Below are 22,485 nucleotides of genomic sequence, written 5' to 3'. Positions count from 1 at the left end.
TACGAAAATAACCAGGGAAAAAATTTCTTAAATTCTGTAGGAGCTCCAGCTGCTTTATTTAAAACCGAAAACATCTGCTTGTTATTGCATATTGCCGATTTTTTACTGCAAAAAAACATAGCTCCTGAGGTAAAAGACAGAATTTAAAATTACAGTTTATATTCGAGCCTAGAAACGCGTATTTAAGGCAAATCGTCAAAATAGTTTTACATCCTGAAATAACATAGGGCAGTTTTGTGTAGTTACTTTACGCAATGATATAAATTTCCATACTTTCATTACAAGGCCATGTAGAAGAGGAAAGCACGAGAATCCCTATGCGGTCTCAGCTCTAAAACTCGCGATGTTCGTATAGCTGCAGAGTGCTTAACAGGAGCGTTCCGATACAGACCCGGCCATCAGTATGTGACGTCACAAGTGTGCGCGCAGGCCTGTAGTCTAGGTGGTGTCTGAGGCGACGCGCTGAACCGACGCAGCGCCTGCCGCCGACAGCAGTATACGACGAACGATAACAAATAATGGTGAGACGATTCGTCCCATCCTCCTTCACCTTAATAACTGAGTCTGTCCACGCCCAGTCAAATTTGCCCTGAGATTTATAATTTTGTTTTGGTTTGTGTAAACAGCACGAAAATAAATACATTTCTTTCATGTTTTGATCATATAAGCAATCTTCTACATGCATACGTTAACCCCTTGATTACGAACCAATTGTGTTTGATTTCATTTCATTATTAGTATCAATCAGTTGTTGGCTCCTAATGTGGGGCAATCTCATTAGTCATCTACTCGTCATTTCGTGTTCAACAACAAAGATAAGGAATCACAGTTCACTTCATTTTTGTGGCGCTCGCGGTATCTTACAAATGTAAGATGGCCCGTTGGCATGCCGCCCACCCCGGTTCATGAAGAAAGTGGCACGTATGCAGTTAAGTAACTGCTCACTGGCATCCAACCGATACGATTCAAACGTATTTAGGTTTTGATTAATAAAATAGCATTCTTCCAGTTGACGAAATGGCTGGCTCTGAGCACTATGGGACTCAACTTCTGAGGTCATTAGTCCCCTAGAACTTAGAACTAGTTAAACCTAACTAACCTAAGGACATCACAAACATCCATGCCCGAGGCAGGATTCGAACCTGCGACCGTAGCGGTCTTGCGGTTCCAGACTGCAGCGCCTTTAACCGCACGGCCACTTCGGCCGGCGTTGACGAAATAGTCGGGAAGGATTGGTTAATACCGTTTACAATTCGCCACCGTGCCTGCTAAGTTCCACAGTATAAAATGCGTCGCAAAATATTTTGAACTGTTAACCAGGGAAGACATTTCCTGTGACACAGCTCGAGCATTGGCTACAAAATTTGAGGCGTGTGCTACACGGTCGGCTGTAGCTTCAGCAACTTTATCAACAGCTGCCATTGGAATGGGTTGCCTCCCTCTCCCTACTGCATCATCTAACTCACCCGTTTCTTCAACTTCCTTGGTCAAATTCGTTAGTCCATTTACTGTATGGGGCCTCTTCACAGCTGTTCTGTCAGCGATGTTTCCGCATGCTTCTCGTTGTTCTGATAAAACAACTTTACCAGCAGTGCATGGTCGATCCTGTCAACACCCATTGCACTTCGTACGGAAAACTTCACCTTCTTATCCCTTTACACCAATAGTCACTACACAAAAGAAATCGACACGTATTGCCAAGCGACAAGCATACTAAAGTCAAAACTGGGAATACTTCATATTGCTTACAGCGCCATATTTTCACCTGTTGGCAGGAAGTGGAATTATTACTTTTTCAGCATACTCTGTGATCAGACTGATTAATGAACAAACCTACGATGTTTCAGCCTCCTGTGGTGTATACAACCAGAACTGCAGAACTAGGCACATGGTCAGTTTAATTAAAGCCACCCAATAGTTGCAGAATATTAATAGGAATGTAACGATAAATTGATACTGAATGTACAATTATGTCCTTTAGATTGACATTTTACGTGCTCATATTCCTTACTATTTTTTGCATATAACAACATGTATTCACGAAGAGGATTTGAAAACACGTTGGGCAGATGTGTCTACCTTCCTGCCGATCTTCCGTTTCCTCTTCCTCTTTGTCAACTAAGCGCGAATAGGAGGGCTCTAACTATCACTCCACTGTACAGTATTTCACGCTCCTGCAACAGGCGACTCCAGTGAGGGAAGCGAGTGACGAACTGACTAGCGCTCGGAAGTTTATCATGTGTACTTTCAGAAGATCTTAACTTACTGTGTACTAATAGAATTGCGGCCCAAATTTTCATGTAGGGTCTATCTTTTTTTTGTCCTTTATTGTGATTTCATTCCCCTACCCCGTATGGGCAGGGGAGGGCTGTACGTGGCACAATCCACCGCTCTTCAGCCAAGTGACGTGACAGCTAATAAAACAAGAAAATTATACACATAAAGGCGATAAAAAGGGGGACATAAAACAGAGTAAGGGGAGACAATGGAGCGAAAATATACACTGACACGGAGACATTCATGGTGGGACAGTTAAAATAGTCTAAAAAACACAGTTGATGATTCATAGAGCACAAAAATGACACTGACGTCGCAGGCACAGGTTAAAAGTTGGCCATAGTATTAAAACATTCCAGAACAAAGACACCTTAAAACAACTTTAAGAGATGAAGCACACACGACAAAGAATAAAACCTGCCAGGAGGTGTCGTGTGCTAGCACAGCCTCACTATACCAGAATGAAGTAAGTGCGAACTGGGTAAGTTATAAATTGCTGTCAACCTTTATATTGGAGATGAGAGGGAGAGAATCTCCTTGGTTTGAAGCAAATAAGTTTCCTGAAAATAGGTTACAGAATTGCAATAGGCAGAAAAGATGGGTTACTTTCTATCAAGTTTATTCTCACATATACTTATGTGAGGTGTTGGATCATAAACCCCTTGGTAAGATTCAATGTATTTATTCGAACTTGCTAATTCAAAGCTAATTGCTGGTAAATATAAGAAACAAGTACAAAACAATCACTTGTTCTTGGTTAGCACTGAAATCTAAGTAATTGAGACAAAGACTGACAGCCTCTGTTCAACACTATTCCAATGAAACTAAAAATCCTACTTGACCTGCAGTTCCTGAGTGTCCACCAGAGCTTATCACCGTCTTCTCGTAGTTGAAGTCTTTATCAGCTGTATCGACTGCTATGGGCCTACTCGGCCCCACTGGCGTCTCGCTGCAGAATCTCCAAACTGCTGGCACTGGCTCTGAATCTGCATCTGAATCTCTGATTCTAGCTATTCCGCTGCCTGGCCTTTTATTTCGTTTTTCATGTACTTGGGTGCACATGAGTTAATTTGTTTCACACGACCCTTTCATTTCTAAGTGATCAGATTGCACAAGAATGCCTATGGTTCCACATGACACTCTCGTTTCTAATTGGTCGTCTTGCGCAAGAATGCCTTCGGTTCCACCCGACACTTTCGTTTCTAGCTGCACACAACTTAATTTGGTTCCACACGAGTCTTTTCCACACGTGACTGACACTCTCTCTTGCTGTATTATCGTCCTGGTGTTTGCATCTTGTATTGCGCAAGTTTGATTCATGCTGCTTCCTCTGGCAGTAAGTCAAACACTAAGTTATTTGATCAAGAAGCCATACTTGGAAGCCTCCGCCGCTTATCTTGTCCCTACATCCTGGTGGACTATTTCCTAATGTCAGCTGGCTGTTTGCCTATGGAGCCGGGACTCTTATTATGATCATAAAAGCAAGAATAAAAATTAAAATTTTCTATGGTCACAACAGAGGGACCTGCCAAGAGAGAGGTCTGAGGGGATGGAAAAAGAGGGGAGAACAAGGTGCAGCTGGGGAGGGGATGGGACGAAAGGAATAGGGGTGGGGGGTCATAGGGTGTACCAAGAGACAGGAGACAGGCAGGGCGGGCATGAAAAGGGAAGACAAGGCAGGAAGGAGTGAAGGGGAGCACAGGAGAGGGAGGGGGTGTAGGAGGGGGAAAGCCACCCAGGAGAAGGGAGGGGGAGGAGAGGAAGCCCTGAGGAGGAGGCAGGAGGAAGGTGGGTTTAGAGTTGTTAGGAGGGGTAGACGTCAAGGTGAAGTTCATCATCCCAGAGGGGTAGGTGCTGAAGTTGCTTTGGGAAAGGAGGTGGAGGGTGAGGAGATGGAGAGATAGCGGGACACAACGATAAAGGCGCGGAACTGGGCTAGGGGTGGAGAGGAATGGGGACATCAGGGGGTGGGGGTATCGAGTTGGTGGGCAATATACAGGGTGCAGATGTGTTCAAGGAAAAGGAGAAGGTGGGGGAAGGGGATGAGGTCGTAGAGGATGCACATGGGGGATGTAAGGCAGATATGGAAGGTGAGGCAGTGTGCATTGCGCTCGAGGATTTAGAGGGCGTTTATAGAACCTGGGAGGAGCAGAAATCCAAGCAATGCTGGCATAACAAAGGACGGGGCGGATCACAGAAGGCGATTAGGTAAGGCGAGGCAGAGTGCATGACGCTCGAGGATTTGGAGGGCGTTATAGAACCTGGGAAGGGCGGAAATCCAATCAATACTGTCATAACAAAGTATGTGGCAGATCAAGCATTGGAGGTGTGGAAGATGATGGAAGGATGCAGTCCCCACGTCCAGTCGGACAGGAGTCGAAATCTGTTGTGGGCTTTTTGTTGCATTGTAAGGTTCAAATGGCTCTGAGCACTATGGGACTCAACTGCTGTGGTCATAAGTCCCCTAGAACTTAGAACTACTTAAACCTAACTAACTTAAGGACAGCACACAACACCCAGCCATCACGAGGCAGAGAAAATCCCTGACCCCGCCGGGAATCGAACCCGGGAACCCGGGCGTGGGAAGCGAGAACGCTACCGCACGACCACGAGATGCCATTGTAAGGAGATAGGGAGTTTAGGTGAGCAGGTGGTCAGTGTCTATTGCTGAGGCTGATATCTTAAAGTGTACGTTTCCTCCTTAAAATACGAGATCAAGTGTTGGTTTGCTGCAGTGGCTGGAGTCAGATCTGGGACTCCAGAATTTTCGGGTAAGAGTGAACGACGATACCTCTAGACCGTGGGGCGCACTCCATTTACTCTCCATCTGTCTGAAAAACAAACGCAAAGCGTCCTACCTCGTGGAGGCGATCGCGCAGCTGCGACGGGACGAAGGCGGTGAGGTTGTGGAGGCGCGCAGCCGTCCAGAGGGAGAGGAACTCCATGATGAGGTTCCCCAGGCGGCCGCCAGAGCGCACGGTCACGGCGCCGCGTGGTAAGCACTTCACGCTCACCTCGGACAGCATGACGCCTGGGAAAGGATGATTGTTGCTGGAGAAGCGATACGTGAAAGGCGCGCTCGCCGCCGCTACGTCGTCTTCCCAGAAGACCGACAGTGTGTACCACGTGCGGTGCACGCAGAAGCAGACCAGCAACGCTGCCGACGTCACCAGTGCCCATCGCAGTCCTACAGCGCGTGGGCGTTGCCTGCCCTTGCACAAGTCACACATCACTGTCCACCTTCAAGAGTCGCTGATGTCACTGCCACGGGGTTAGGCGGCCAGGAACATCAATACGAGTTACGCAACAGTCTTCACATCCACACTAGTGAACGATAGCGATCGTAGCAAAAATGTGTGCTGATTTACCGATCACAATGATAGTATCCTCATATCATTCCACTAGTTCAATCCCTTCAAGTACACTTCCTACCTATGATGCTCACCAGTCATACGCTTTACGTCCAGTAACATATTTCCACGTGAAAAGAAACCTGTTCCGCAAAGTCACTGCTGTATGTCTGCGACTCCTTGCCGTTTGAATCGTCCGCATCCACTGGTCCTCCTGGAAATGAAATAAAGGAAGATGTAAATTTCTCTAAGTTTTCAGGATTTCCTGGTTGTTATTGGATGTAAAATCTTCTGAGCTGTTAGGCCGTGTCCACGCATGTGAACAGCCAACTAGAGGCCCCTGAAGATGTTGTGTTTCTCGTTTATTGGCAGTATGATGAAAGCTGTCAATATAGAGTACTGGGAGACAGTCATTCCGGTCAAATAATGCAATGAATGGAAACTGTAGCGTTGTGCAGTATAGCGTAGGGTGCGTGTTCCAACGCATGAAACGACTGAAAAATAAGTTTCTCATATCCAACTGGCAGTCCACAGCAGGCTCTTTTAAAGAGCTATAGATCTGCATTTTATAACACCAATGGCACATCAAATTTTTGTCCAATAGGAAGACAAATTGAAACCCTTGTTATGGACCTATATACATGAAATAATCACTTCTAAGCAGCGTAAAAGAGTGTATGAGGTATGGCAATTCGGCTACGTGAACGTGAGAGAAACTGGAAACTAAGGAAGGAAGATTCAACTTTTGCTGAGTATCTTTTAGCAGAAAATGATTCATACGATGTAGAATGTGAAATTTTACATTCTGTTAAAAGAAAAAAATCAGAAAGATGACCCTACTGAACATCAACAAACAGATGACACACAATGCCAGCCTAGTATTAAACGATGACTCAGTGTCCCTTTTCCCCTTTGTTATATTATGTCTTCGTTACAAATATTAGATTCAGACTTTAAATTCGTCTTATATCTCATCTGTTGTTAAATGCACCTCCACATAAAAACTTCGTTTACGCACCTTTTGTTCGTTGATGTAATTATTTCTGTCGGACAAAAATGTAATGTTATCCTTTGTAAACACGCCCATTTCTGTATCTTCTGTACAAATAATGTCTGTGTAAGTCCTAGATCATGTTTATCTGTGTTTACGACATTCGGTTGTCTATCACCTGAAGGAGGTCTGAGGAGCCTGATGTCGGTTCGTGACCAAATAAATATAATTTTGCTGAATATCAGGAATTTAATATTAACATATTTTGAGAGTAACTTCTTGAAAGGCCTCCCACTGACTGTAGCCTTCACCTGTCCTCTTTTTTTAATGCTATCAAAATCTACACGACCTTGCTAGTAGAAGAAGAATTTGGCAGTCTACGTCTTCAAAGGAAAGGATATCAGCAGGTCAGTGGCTGTCTGGTCTGGGATCATTTATCAATCTTTAATGCCAATAGCCAAAGATGCTTTGATCACAGTAGCGCTCTATTATGTCCAAATGATTAGCAGATCTCCAGTCGCTACAGATACATCTATAAGAGTCGCGAGGCGAGTGGAGAGAACATTCGCCACGTGTGCTCAAAATGTATGTGTCCCCCTGCAACACAGAGTGAAATGCCTGGCTACTACAGCCAGCCCACATCATCATGTTGTCGGTGCTAAGACGAGTAGATAAGCAGCCAAAAGTCCTGAAGAAACCCGAACAGGGGTGGCTGAATGTCGACTACAGGAGGAGAAATATAAGAGCAACATGATAAGGTTTGACAGCCCAGGCGATGCGACATTTAACACATTTTCTGCCGCTTTCTCTGCTATTTACTGGGAAATTACTTTTTCAGGTGTAACGAGTGTTTCTCCGTGACTGTCCGTGTAAATATAAAGTCTACATTTACGCGATCAACTGTTAATAGTGAGTTTCGCGTGTGAAGCCGAGTAGTTGTTTCCATGTTAGGCACGGTATTTCGACCAACCCAGCCATCTTCTTCAGATGCCACGAGGTAAGCTATTATGTGTACTCGCTGTCTTCACACCAACCAGACTGTGAGCTGTTGTTGGTCTCACGCCGTTATTTAGAGCCAAGAAGTCCATTGCTCCCTTTGACACTCTTTTGTTTTACAGAGCCCCCACTGATAGTCTGTGAAACTACTAGTTGAGGGTGGCGTTTGACCCGCCAGGGTAGACGAGAGCGCTCCCCCCCCCCCCCCCTGCTGTTCCCGGAAGGCTCCACACGAGTACTAGTTTCTCTGATTTTCTCGTGGCAGGCGTTTCGCGAGACGTATATGCGCGAAATTAATATTTCGACGGACTATCTTTGAAAGTGAGCTCTCGGAATTTCAGCAGTAAGCCTCTCCTTGGTGCACAGCGCCTCTCTTGTAGCGTTTTGTCGGGCATCTCCGTAACGCTCTCGTGTTTACTAACAATCGCGTGACGAAAAGCGCTGCGCTTCGCTGGATCTTCTCGACTCGGGTAGGCGCGCCGGCCCCGGATAGAATCTGCCCAGCGGATTAACGACGGGGGCCAGTGTGCCGGCCAGCCTGGATGTGGTTTTCAGGCGGTTTTCCACATCCCACTAAGTGAATACCGGGCTGGTACCCACGTTCCGCGCCAGTTACACGACTCGCAGACATCTGCAACACATTCGTACTCTTTCATGATTTCCGCTAGACACAGACAGTTGGGGTACACTATTTCCGTCCCATGGTGTATGGGGTGGCGACAGGAAGGACATCCGGCCACCCCTTAAGAATTAACCATGCCAATTTAGTGTTTTCAAAGCAGACCCCGCAAGTCGGGATTAATGTTTGGAAAGAGAGAGAGTGCCGGACCCCTAGCGTTAGTTAAATTGAAACATCCATCCTTGTTAATTAGGTTTTCTTAATCTTCATTTCGATAGTCTCCTTAATTATGCTGTCCCACAAACTCGGCGTGAGACCAACAACAGCTCACTGTTGTTCAAAATGTGTGTGGAATGCTAAGGGACCAAACTGCTGAGGTCGTTGGTCCATAGACTTACACACTACTTAAACTAACTTATGTGAAGAACAACACACCCACCCATGCCCGAGGGAGGACTCGAACCTCCGACGGGAGAGGCCGCGCAGTCTGTGACATGGCGCCTCTAACCGCACGGCCACTCCGCGCAGCTAGCTCACTGTTGGTCGGAGTCCAGACAGCGAGTGCACTTAATAGCAAAACTCGAAGCACCAGAAAAAGACGACTGGTTTGGTCGTCGAAATTTTGTACAGAAAGTGGAAACAAGAACTCTGCTCCCCTATTAACCAGTCAAGCCGAGAAAACCTGACGGTGTTGTGGAGGAAGGTAATTCTGGCATCTCTATCTTCCCGTCCCACTCCCCCCTGCTCCACACGAGTACTAGTTTCTCTGATTTTCTCGTGGCAGGCGTTTCGCGAGACGTATATGCGCGAAATTAATATTTCGACGGACTATCTTTGAAAGTGAGCTCTCGGAATTTCAGCAGTAAGCCTCTCCTTGGTGCACAGCGCCTCTGTTGTAGCGTTTGCTACTGAATTTTGTCGGGCATCTCCGTAACGCTCTCGTGTTCACTAACAATCGCGTGACGAAAAGCGCTGCGCTTCGCTGGATCTTCTCGACCTCGTCTGTTAATCCAGGCTCATGAGATTACCTGAGGTTATGTAACACCGAAAATGCAGGATGCATGGCACCTGCTGCCGATACATACTTTTTTTTTAAATTGTATATAAATATTAGTAATTTAAATACTTCACTGCATGTGTACATTGAGGTAGAAGTCTGTTGACGTTTCATTGTATTTATCTGTGTTTTACTGTGAAACGTATAAGCTCTGGGAAAAAGCCAAAGGAATTGTTATTTGCATCGACTAGCAACGATAATAGTGCTTCTGCGTTGTAAAATCTTTGGGTAGGGGGTTGTTGCGCAGAGCGCGCGGAGAGAGTGGGAGACGGGTTCCAGCGCTTCTAGTGTGCGGAAGTGTGGTGTTAACGCTCTCGCGGTAGAGTGTACCATTTTCGGCCAGATGACTAGTAGCAGGAGAAAGGACAGTGGACGGGTGGGGGTGGTTACAGTTACCGCGCTGATGAGAGTACTACCTGAGATTACCACACTGATCAGAGTACTCTTGTAAGCCACTTTCTTCGTGGATGTGTTACATTACCTTAGGATACTCGCAATGAATTTCAGCCTGGATCTGCTTTTCGTGCTGTTTGTTTTATGCGGTCATTTCACTTTACGAGGAGCAGCTATCAAGTTTTAATTACCACCTCCACAAAACAGAATTACTTGTTTTCTTTTAGATGCATGCCTGCTGTCCTGGAACACGATGAAATAGCCACACCACTCTGTCAGTGGGCTGCACCTTCTTGATTTGCATCCTCTAACGGTTTGCTAATATATTGTGCAATAGGAGTTTCAACATATCCCAAGATTGCAATCAAGCAACTGAAAAAAAGGAGTAAATTTTATTTTTTGAGGTGGTTATAAAAACTCAATTGCTGCCCCCTGTAGGTCGCTCCAGATGGCTAATCCTAGGTTCACTTATGTGCAAAACGAAAGGACAAAGTACTTTTGGCTTGATTTGTCAGTACCAGGTAACACAGCTCGATGATATTTTGACTATATACGGGAAGAACTTCTACTGCACAGTATAGAAGATAATTGAATACCCATGAGGCGAATAGAAATGACACTTTTATCCAAAGGTAGTAATTAAACTGAAGTCGCCGCTATTTGTGGTGGTCCCCTAGACATACAAGAGGCGACAAATAGTATTTAACACTTTGCCGTCCGCATGCTCGTACAAATTTATTCGCTTGGCGCCCGCAGCGCTAATTCGGATTACTTGGCTTGTCGCTGGCCGCTTGTCACCTTTCCGTTGATGACAATCTTCAAACACATTAACTTTTGAGCGCTTTGATTTTTCCGGAAATCCTCTATTTTGCCGTATCGTTCCACAAACTCGAATATTCTTTTTAAGTTACTTCTCTGCAGGTTCTATCTGTTATAATAATTATCCATGTAGAGGTGATGGCACTTTGCATAAGAAGATGTCAATAGTTACATCACTGTTTTTGCTAACTGTTGTCCAGCACCGGATTATATCTTGAATGAGGAAATGTATCCCGTACTCGAATCACACAGCATCCGAATGAGCATGCCATATTTCGTAATTTTCAACGGACTGTAAACTTTAAAATTTAACTGTCCACGCCACGGTGTCATTCCTTCATCAGTTGAGATGTTTTGACTTAGATTCAACGTTTCTTTAAACTTTTTGGAAAAATAATCAATTACGAATGACACTTTGAAAAGCCGGTCGGCATTATCCCGTTTATTGTTGTTGTCGGAAAATGTAAAAATGATAATATTTGTCTGAATCTGTTGCGGGACATCGTTTTGCGAAATATTGGTGTGTCTATCAACGAATTCGTTGACCAGTAATCATCGATCCTTGATTTTTTTAGCCGCGCGGGATTAGCCGAGCGGTCTCAGGCGCTGCCGTCGTGGACTGTGCGGCTGCTCCCGGCGGAGGTTCGAATCCTCCCTCGGGCATGGGTGTGTGTGTTCGTCCTTAGGATAATTTAAGTTAAGTAGCTTGTAAACTTAGGGACTGATGACCTTAGCAGTTAAGTCCCATAAGATTTCACACACATTTGAACATTTGATTTTTTTACAATTCCCATAAGGATAGCAAGCTCAAACCATTTTATAAGTTCGGGTCCCTCAACGTCGACAAATTTGGCACTTTTTTAATCCAGTTTCCTCCTATTGCAATTTTGACTGGAATACTTGTTGGTTTCATTGCTAATACACTCCTGGAAATGGAAAAAAGAACACATTGACACCGGTGTGTCAGACCCACCATACTTGCTCCGGACACTGCGAGAGGGCTGTACAAGCAATGATCACACGCACGGCACAGCGGACACACCAGGAACCGCGGTGTTGGCCGTCGAATGGCGCTAGCTGTGCAGCATTTGTGCACCGCCGCCGTCAGTGTCAGCCAGTTTGCCGTGGCATACGGAGCTCCATCGCAGTCTTTAACACTGGTAGCATGCCGCGACAGCGTGGACGTGAACCGTATGTGCAGTTGACGGACTTTGAGCGAGGGCGTATAGTGGGCATGCGGGAGGCCGGGTGGACGTACCGCCGAATTGCTCAACACGTGGGGCGTGAGGTCTCCACAGTACATCGATGTTGTCGCCAGTGGTCGGCGGAAGGTGCACGTGCCCGTAGACCTGGGACCGGACCGCAGCGACGCACGGATGTACGCCAAGACCGTAGGATCCTACGCAGTGCCGTAGGGGACCGCACCGCCACTTCCCAGCAAATTAGGGACACTGTTGCTCCTGGGGTATCGGCGAGGACCATTCGCAACCGTCTCCATGAAGCTGGGCTACGGTCCCGCACACCGTTAGGCCGTCTTCCGCTCACGCCCCAACATCGTGCAGCCCGCCTCCAGTGGTGTCGCGACAGGCGTGAATGGAGGGACGAATGGAGACGTGTCGTCTTCAGCGATGAGAGTCGCTTCTGCCTTGGTGCCAATGATGGTCGTATGCGTGTTTGGCGCCGTGCAGGTGAGCGCCACAATCAGGACTGCATACGACCGAGGCAAACAGGGCCAACACCCGGCATCATGGTGTGGGGAGCGATCTCCTACACTGGCCGTACACCACTGGTGATCGTCGAGGGGACACTGAATAGTGCACGGTACATCCAAACCGTCATCGAACCCATCGTTCTACCATTCCTAGACCGGCAAGGGAACTTGCTGTTCCAACAGGACAATGCACGTCCGCATGTATCCCGTGCCACCCAACGTGCTCTAGAAGGTGTAAGTCAACTACCCTGGCCAGCAAGATCTCCGGATCTGTCCCCCATTGAGCATGTTTGGGACTGGATGAAGCGTCGTCTCACGCGGTCTGCACGTCCAGCACGAACGCTGGTCCAACTGAGGCGCCAGGTGGAAATGGCATGGCAAGCCGTTCCACAGGACTACATCCAGCATCTCTACGATCGTCTCCATGGGAGAATAGCAGCCTGCATTGCTGCGAAAGGTGGATATACACTGTACTAGTGCCGACATTGTGCATGCTCTGTTGCCTGTGTCTATGTGCCTGTGGTTCTGTCAGTGTGATCATGTGATGTATCTGACCCCAGGAATGTGTCAATAAAGTTTCCCCTTCCTGGGACAATGAATTCACGGTGTTCTTATTTCGATTTCCAGGAGTGTATATTGAAATAGATCATTCCCAATACATAATTCTACGATATCCACGACGCTCTGTGTATCTTTGGGAAGTATGTGTGGACCCATAGATCCTTCAAATTTATTTTTGGTCTTCAGTAAATCATAGTCTGTCTTCTTCGTCTGATTCATCCGAATCAGTTGGCAACTGTAGCGTTCACCGAATTCTTCTTGGACGTTTTTCACTACCTCCGACGAGTCTGCTTAAACTTCATTTTTTTGATATCCAGTGTCTTCTTCCCAATCGGCGAAGTCGTCCGGAACGTCTGACAAGACGACGTTTGCGCATTCATCGTAAATAATCGTATCGTCTCATTCGTCTGCCATGATGAAAGTGCACAAGTTCTCATAAAAACAAAAAACCTTGTTGACGTGTGTAACTTATTGTTACCTAAACAAAATACCATCAGAATGAAAACGATACTAAAGTGCTGTCACCGGCCACTGCGCTATATTATGCACGAGGCACAACTGTGGTGTTGCTGGCCACTGAGCGATACTATGCACACGACACCACTGTGGTGTCGCCGGCTACTGAGCGATACTATGCACACGACACCACTGTGGTGTCTCCGCCAGCCGTTGACCGCTATTTCGCGCACGACACCACTCTGGTGTCGCCGGAAGGCAACGTGTTAATAGGGTGTGTGATGACTACGGACGACAGTGCATGGTCTGCAGCGTGCTGCCATGTTGGCCACAAGGATGGCGAATAGTTCTTGACGTGGGGCATTCAATTCCTCCACCAACGCGTTTGACATTATTGCTGGATGGTCACTGATGCATTTGGATTTGCTGCTGTATGTCTCCCCAACCTGTATGTGCTCTATGGGATTTAAGTTAGGGAAGTGGGCGGGTTAGCCTATTTGCCGAATGTGCTCTCGTTCCCAGAGCTGGAAGGACAACAGTGTTGTAATTACATTAACTGGTGAGTTTATCGTGTTCCAAGATTTGGGGGTCAGTACGCCCATGCAACATTATGACTCCTCACGCCGTATTGCCAGGACCACTTAAACGATCGCGGTGGTCTCGCGGTTCTAGTCGCTCAGTCCGGAACCGCGCTACTGCTACGGTCGCAGTTTCGAATCCTGCCTCGGGCATGGATGTGTGTGATCTCCTTAGGTTAGTTAGGTTCAAGTAGTTCTAAGGGACTGATGACCACAGATGTAAGTCCCATAGTGCTCAGAGCCAGCCACTTAAACGATCATATTCACCAATGCTGCACTTACCCTCATATGGCGAGAGGTACATCTAATCCAGCCAGGAACATTGTCGAACCCTATTGTTGTTTGTGTCTAGTGTCAAGTCCTGTTCCTACACTAATTACTGTCGATCCTCTACAGGTCTTGCTTCATTACGCAGCACCCTCTAGCGTTCCAAGCTTCTTACACACAACAGCATCGTCCGCGAAAAATGTCGCAGAGCTCCTGCGTAATCCACTACATCATTTATAAACACTATAAACAGGAACGATCCTAGAACACACTGTCGGGATACTCCAGAAATTATCTTTACATAAAACAGACATCGCCACACCTGAGCATTTCTTGGTATATGTTGATTATCCTCTGTTAGTCATACCTCATTCGGGTCCCACACACTTGAGCAATATTCCAGGATGTTTCTATTTTTTGTAAGCAATCTCCTATGTAGACAGCATTTCCCCTGCGCTCTACCAACGAACCGAAATCTGTTGTATGCTTTACTTACGATCAAACCTACATGATGTCTAGCTTAGCGCCCACTGCTTCACTCGCGTAGATTGTATGGCTTAATTCAGGCATGGTCTCTTCCGAATGTACTTCTGGCCAAAACGCGATTCTAATAGCTGGAATCGGAGGGTTTTGAATCCTGGATTTTGCGTTCTTGTGGTGATATTCCCACGGAAACTTTCATCCCATAACACTTATTTCTTTTTGTAATGAATAATTCCAGGATAGCCGCTAATGATTTAATTAGTGATCCTTCTTTACTACAAGCTTATTTCGGCTATAGCGCCATTGTCAAGTAAACCCACAGATGTTACATTTGGTGAGTACACTTACATTTATAAAAGTTGTACAGAAAGGTCAGTTCGCAGACAAACTTACATCTAGCTGGAATAGATGCTCATATTACATCAGTGAGTAAACTGTCGACTGTCTATTTGTTGACAGATGGCTATAATCAAAGTTTTGTTCATATAGAGTATTTTTGCGAAACACTTTTGACAGCTAGAATGACAGTTTATTCTCGTAGATACTTTGTGTTTACATTGCAGTCTTTGCTAGTCAGTGATGTGAGTTGCGTTTCATTGATATTATAATGTTGTTATCATTTGTATCTATGGCATCTTGACCTGTATGATTTGAGATGAAATAGTTCCGTGCAAAATTCTACAAAGGTCAGACAGGAAGAAATTTTATCATTAGATTCAAAGAACACACAAGAAATTGCGACAGCAATCAATCAAGCTTTTACGAGCAGCTTTACCAAGCAGCAGAACATATCGAAAATACGTTACAGGTTCTACTTAGAAGACCTAAGGGACATACCATGGACATCTTCGGAGAATTAGAAATATATACACGGACAAAAAATTATCCAAACTATACCCTTAATGAACAAATCTGTCTCAAACAAAAAAATTATGTAGAAAATTTTATTAACATTTTGGAAAACGAAAACAGATACGTTCAGAGTAGACAGAAAACGAAAGATACCATAAATACAAATGATAAAAAAATTATTATAACAATGAAATGCAACTAACATCACTGGCTAGCGAAGATTGCTCTGTAAACATAAAGCATCAACGAGAATAAACTGTCATTCCAGCTATCAAAAGTATTTCGCAAAAATATTCCGTACAAACAAAACTTCCGTTATAGCGACCTATCAACAAATAGACAGTCGACAGTTTACTCACTGATGCAATATGGGCATCTATTCCAATTAGATATAAGTATGTATGCAACTGATCTTCCTGTACAACTTTTATAAATGTAAGTATACTCACCAAATGTAACATCAACAGGTTTACTTGAGAACGGCGCTATAACCGAAATAATCTTGTAGTAAAAAAGAAAGCTAACTAATTAAACCGTCAGCAGCTTACCTGGAATTATTCATTATAAAGTATTATGTTATGACAAAGACTATGCTGTGGGCCCGATTAAAAAGAAGACTCATTTCTTTATTTCTATCCGATATAACGAAATATTTTCATAAATAATTGTATCTCGTGTTTCACCACCTTAGGGGTTGAATTTTTAAAAACACTGAACATATATGTTTTTATCTCTAACTGGGAAGTCAAATAAGTTTTCAGAAACGCAGCTTTAAAGCGTTTTAGTACTTCTTTAATAATTTATTTTCACCTCTTTTTGTGTTGAATTCCAAAAATGCTGAATAACATATCTTTTTGTGACCGAGAAACCAGGTACCAAATTTCGTAGTTCTAGCTTCAAAATTTCTTAACAGAGCCATTTTTTAAAAAATCCTCTCATCCTCTATTTCACGACCTTAGGGTGGAATTTCGAAAAAATCTCTTCTTAAAATACGCGTGCAGCAATAAGATCAATAGATTCTACAAATTTCAAGTATCTGTCCTTGGCAGTTTCTGCTGAGAGATGTGGGTCAGTGAATCAGTCAGAACATTTCCTTTTTTATATAGAAAAGATGACATTCATATCCCACAAATTGTTACATTTAAGTATTTCTACGATTTGACTGATTCCAGCTGAAGGTAGTACAGTAGCCACATCTATTATTAAACTGCTAAAACAGTTAACGGGTCATTCAGTCAGAGCTGCAGGTTGCCTAGGCTAGGCGTCCACTCGATGCATTGATGTCCAACAGACCGTCGCATCTTCTCGTGTGTTCTTTGCTCACAACGTCGTCCGACCAAACTAGTCCAGTCCGTCTCTTGGTAGGGAGGCTGTCACGTATTCCTACACTTTATTATTGATATTCATCCGTTTTTGATATCAAAGAGCGTCCTGGGCGCGAGTCATCACAAACGTCTTCTCGGCCATCTTAGAAAAGCTCGAATAACTCAGAAAGTCGCGTAAGTGATAAGCAGTCTACGCCATACACTTCTTTTAGAAAAGGTAGATTACAGTAGGCGGTTTTACAAGTTTCATGTGAAATCGTTGCTCTATAATTACACTTATCCTTTGTCCAACAAAACAAATTAACAGCTCTTACACCATGCTATGGCCACAGTGATTTGTCTACAGACATCAGACATGCTGCTTTTGACTGAGAAGGCTTCGCGGTTCGCAGCTATTAGTCGTTCATCTTTGGAACATGCGTACTTATTCAGTGACAGCAAAGGTTCCGGTATTTTACAACGCCACATCGTATGCATTGTACTCACTAGCGCCTGCAACAAGAAAACTTAAGACCTTATTTTACTTGTCTTCGTTTTTGGCATTACAAAATTCCTATGTATTTTATGCTGTATAAAAAAATGAGACTTAACATTTAAACATCAAATATCTTCAGAAGTGGTCTATGAAAGTACTTGACACTGAAGCTTCACTTTGCATATTTGTCTTCAGGTTTGGCAACTGACTCTAGACCGCCCCCTCCTCCCTCAGTTGATTTTCACGTAGTATAGTTTACAGGACACGGAAGAAAACTTATCAGGCAACATTCTTTAAATACAGTGCTTGACAAAAAAAGTGAAGTACCAGAAGACATGGATGTCATCAGTCTAACTTAGTACAAGTAGACACCATCAGCGGGTATCGTAAACGTGATTTTCCCCAGTTTGCCTCAAATCCTTAAAGTAATTTTATATTCTATTTAAAGAATTACCATAGTTTCAATTCTTGCTTACGTTAAGGAGCGGGTGTAGTCTGGCGAGTTCTCTTCCCCTGTCCTGAAAAGCACCCTAAGTGAAAGTTAATAACAAAATAATGAAAAGATAAAAGTTTATCGCTTACTTCATTTGCGATGTTCATGTAGTAAAACTTCAGCATCAGGCATGAAGTTTAAATTTATTACTTACTTGCCACTAACTCTATTCACAACACATTTTGCAGATAGTATCCACATATACCACTGAATCCATATGCAAGACTGTATCATTATGCGACACAAATTTCAAGAGATATGATGTCGTAAAAACTGAAATATTCAACCTATTAATTCGTTTGCGAAGTATAAGTAATTAGACGTGTGAAATTGTTCTTTACGTGGATTTAGATTCTTTAAGGAATCGGGGGGAAGGGGAGCGGAGGGTTTTCATGTTAGGAAAGTACTTTTCTGTTGTATTTTGTGAAATGCAGTTTTAGGTTTTCGCACATTTAAAACAAATTGCCAACAGTTGAACCCCTTTGAAATCTTAACAAGATATGATTGGATGTTTGTGCAACCTTTTTCAGATCCAGCTTCATTTTATATAATTAATAATTACCGGATAAGTAACACACAAACACCAAAAAGTTCCAAATGCAATCATTAACGCGTGGTGCGATGCGGGGAAAGCCGAAGCTTGTGAAACGAATGTACGCACAACGGTATTTGAGCGAAGTCGCCAATGAGCTCAGCTTACCTGAACTGGCGGCCACTCGCTCGGTAGAGCACTTCGCACCCAGCAGTGCGGCCGAGTTGTAGCCAAGCCATGTCTGTCGTGCCGTCGGTCTGCCGCCCGCCGACCGAGCCGTGATAACAGATAATGGGCACGTTCGCAAACTGGAAAACCTTGTGGATATCTTTAGATAAGTAAATGGTAACTTCGGCTTCCAAGAAAATACGGTGTATATTTTGACACAAAAAAAGTGTGTAGTTTTTTCCCAAACTGGAGCATCACCAAGGCATAAAAGTTGAGGTCGTTTCGCTGTTTCCACACTTGACAATGACACTTGATGCAAGTAGTGGAAAATGCTCGTTACAGATGACGTAAGTCAGCACTTGTCGTCATTAACGTATTCTGTTAGCATCTCTTTTCTTCATTTGAAAAGCTGTCGAGTAAATACCTGTTTTCGAAGAGCATTTTCAACGAATGAAGGAATGTTTTAGACGGTGAAAGTCGAATGAAAGTTCAGATTTTTGGACACCAAGATTGCCACAATCTAAAAATGAACGCTAATGTACCTTAAAAAGTAGGCTACACTGCAACACTCTACCTGCAGAAGATAGGATCTGTACTGAAACAAACTAGTGAATTGCCCTCCTTTCAGCGTGTGCTTGACTGCTTGATACGGGCGTCCAATTCACAACACGATCTAATAAAGGTGAAATTTTAAGTCTGTACATTTCGTATAGTTTTAACGATATTGATGAGGTGGTTTGTACACTTACATCCAGAGCGCGTGTTCGAATATGAATCTGGAATAAACGATTAAGGTTTCGTTACTTGTCGAAGAACTTGGTTACTTATTATGTATTATATTGATTTCGAAATGTAATTATTCCGTATTAATTTAGTTTGAAGTTACTGTGGTTAACATTGTTAATTACAAGCTTTCAAATCGGCTTCAAATAAAATACTCCTTGACTAAAAAAAATAAATAAAAAAAGTGCACCACGAGGAAATTATCCAAACGGGACGGACATCGGCAGATGTGATGTTCCTGTACGTACAAACACATGATTACAAATTTCACAAAAGTTGGATGACTTGATCAAGAGAAAGAGCTTAACAAATTGATGAAGTCAATAACACGGTGGTCCACCTCTGGCCCTTAGGCGAGCAGTTATTCGGCTCGGCATTGATTGATATAGTTGTTGGATGCCCTCCTAAGGGATATCGTGACAAATTTTGCCCAACTGGCGCGTTAGATCGTCAAAACCCCCAGTTGGTTGGATGGCCCTGCCCATAACGCCCCAGCCGTTCTCAGTTGGAGAGAGAGCTGGCGAACTATCTGGCCAAGGCAGGGTTTGGTAAGTACGAAGACAACCAGCAGAAACTCTCGACGTGTGCGGGAGGGCATTGTCTTGCTGATATACAAGCTCAAGATGGCTTGCCATGAAGGGCAACAAAATGGGGCGTATAAAGTCATCGATGTACGTCTGTGCTGTAAGCGTGCAGCGGATGACGACCAAAGGGGTCCTGCTAAGCATGAGAACAGGAATAAAATCTGCTTCCCAATTACATGATGATCCTAAATGTTGAAAATCTCCCAACGAACTGCAAAGAACGATGCAAGCTTTTAGGGGAGGCATGTGCGCGAAGGGGAGAGGGCCTAAACCTAGGGAAAGTATACGAGAACTTCGTGAGGGCACACGGACATGTGTTTTTGGATTTTAAGGAAACCAGAAAGTGTTTTTCCTTCACTAGACACTCCGTCTGAAGGTAATGCAACTAAAATGCCAGGATTGTACCCTTGTAAATACGGAATTAGGTAGGCTCTTAGATGAAACAAAAGCAGACATCGCCTGCGTTCAGGAACTCTTTCTGCGAGGCGGGAAGATCCCAGGGCTCTCCTTACATTACATCACAATAGTGGTCCGCCCTGGTAGCTGAGTGGTCAGCGTGACAGACTGTCAATCCTAAGGGCCCGGGTTCGATTCCCGGCTGGGTCGGAGATTTTCTCCGCTCAGGGACTGGGTGTTGTGTTGTCCTAATCATCATCATTTCATCCCCATCGACGCGCAGGTCGCCGAAGTGGCGTCAAATCGAAAGACCTGCACCAGGCGAACGGTCTACCCGACGGGAGGCCCTAGCCACACGACATTTTTATTTTCAGCAGAAACACCAAATGCGTAAGCATTAATAGAAACCCCATAGTAACACAAATAACCCAGTTTTGCTCTGAACACATCGCCACAGCAGAAATAACAGACGGACAGAATTTGTATAGCTCATGTCGTTTAATACGTTCATACTCGCATGATACAGAACCTTTCTTAGGCGAAATAAAGGACATAGAACGACACTCAGAAAGAAAAAGACTGCTCATTCTAACCGATGTCAAAGCAAAATCCCCCATGTGGAACTCAGACATGACGACAGAGGAAAACTATTACGTAACGGTAAATGAATACAACCTCTTCATAGTGAATAGGGAGGGACAGCCACCTACCTACCACAGAGAAGCCGGTGGCGTAAATAACATAGATCTTTCATAAAATTGTGGGGATCCACAACCTCCAGATGCTTAATAAATGTAAATATGGTCCGTAGTAGGCTTTAATGCGATGTTTATTTAATTGTACGATTAACTAATTTTGACTAAGAGTATTTGTCATGCTCCTGTAAAACCAACATGGAAAAGCAATACATTGTCTGCATACATCGCCATGTATAAATAAAGTTTACACACCTCACATTAAGGGGCTCCGGAAAGGCTCAAAATCATGAAAAGTTCAATTTTTACTTTTTTGCGTTTTTTGAATCTGCAGACTATTAACTTTTAATAGATATATAATTTATTCAATTCCGAAGACTACAACTATTTTTAAATTTTTTTTGAAATGTGTTCTACATGGGCGTGACCCACTGTGGCGCTGTTAAACTGCTGTCAAATGGTGTTATTATTAACGTCCGTGTTCATCAGGTACATTTTAGTGATGTGAGATAAAGTATGTGTTGTGGCTAACCTGTGATGGTTCAATATATATCGCTGGTGTGATTGTCGATTGTTTCATGTTTATTTACTCTGTCGTTATCTCGAAAATATTCGTAATTAATTCTGTTTCTTGAGTCTCTGTTTTGTTGTAGTATAATAATGAGTAAAAGCAAAGTTATTAGAAATCCTCTGAAGGCTTTTAAGAAAAGGAGAAATGTTGGAAAGCCAAAGGTATTTAGAAATATGGGAATGAAGATAGGTTCTAACATGGTACGAGCGATGCTTGCTTTAGACAAGGAACGCCTTCGGGCTGCAGACAGGGCTGTAAAGAGTCTAGAAATACAAGCAAGAGTAAACAGGAGGAGGAACAAGAGGAAGCTGGAGGAGGAGTTTGCAGAGGATGAAGATAATCCATCCTATGGACCTGGAATGCACTAAAAAGTTAATCCAATCTTTGTCGCTCGATTCCCAAAACTTTTATTTTCTCATACTAATTACATGTTTTCTAAGGATCTTCCAAACATATTTGTTTCAAACTTTCAGTAAATGTTACACAGTACCTTCTGCATAATTTAACACAGCCTTTTTCCAAAAAACTGTATATTTTTGAATATATAAATAAAAAATTGCAAAAAAATGTTGTGAATTTTCATTACAATTGAAAAAAAAATCATCTTTAATAACTGAACTAAAATTTTGTAAAATCCCTGTGTTAAGTTGTAGCCCATATTCCAATAAATAATCTGTAAAAAGTTCAACTTCCTACCTCAAATACTTTGTGAGGAAAGATGTAATTTATAAGCGTTATTTTAACATTGCAAGTATAGGGCGTTCCGGAGCCCCTTAAGATAAAACTATTAGTTTTCTAGATTTGAAAATAATAAACTTTAGGGGCACACATAGGTTTGGCATCCATCGTGAGCCAACTACAGCCGATACCATAATCCATAACGACTCATGTCATCCTGTTTTACATAAACGTGCCTTTTTTCAAGCGATGATAAGTAGCTGTGAAACATTCCTCCTGATAGTAAGGAAGTGAGTAAAGAATTAGACACGTTAAGAAAATAACTTGTAGAAACGGTTATGATATTAGAATGGTTTCAGCTATGCACATTAAAAG

General features: G+C 43.6%; 1 protein-coding gene across 1 annotated transcript in view; it reads right to left on the bottom strand.

Annotated features, from left to right (window-relative positions):
• Positions 1–18,458, bottom strand: part of LOC126198864 (galactoside alpha-(1,2)-fucosyltransferase 2-like) — a 96,972-nt gene extending 78,514 nt beyond the window's left edge. Inside the window, exons 1-2 of the mRNA XM_049935461.1 lie at positions 18,404–18,458; positions 5,136–5,308 (exon numbers count right to left, since the gene is read on the bottom strand). Of these exons, the coding sequence (XP_049791418.1) occupies positions 5,136–5,303 (168 nt within the window). The 5' untranslated portion in view covers positions 5,304–5,308; positions 18,404–18,458. The remainder of the gene's footprint in view (positions 1–5,135; positions 5,309–18,403) is intronic.
• Between the last annotated feature and the right edge of the window lie 4,027 nt (positions 18,459–22,485).

The sequence above is a fragment of the Schistocerca nitens genome, chromosome 8 (genome assembly GCF_023898315.1).
Source record: "Schistocerca nitens isolate TAMUIC-IGC-003100 chromosome 8, iqSchNite1.1, whole genome shotgun sequence".
In the NCBI taxonomy this organism is placed as follows: Eukaryota; Metazoa; Arthropoda; class Insecta; order Orthoptera; family Acrididae; genus Schistocerca; species Schistocerca nitens.
Note: the sequence above shows the minus strand (reverse complement) of the source record. Positions and strands in the feature narration are given on the sequence as shown.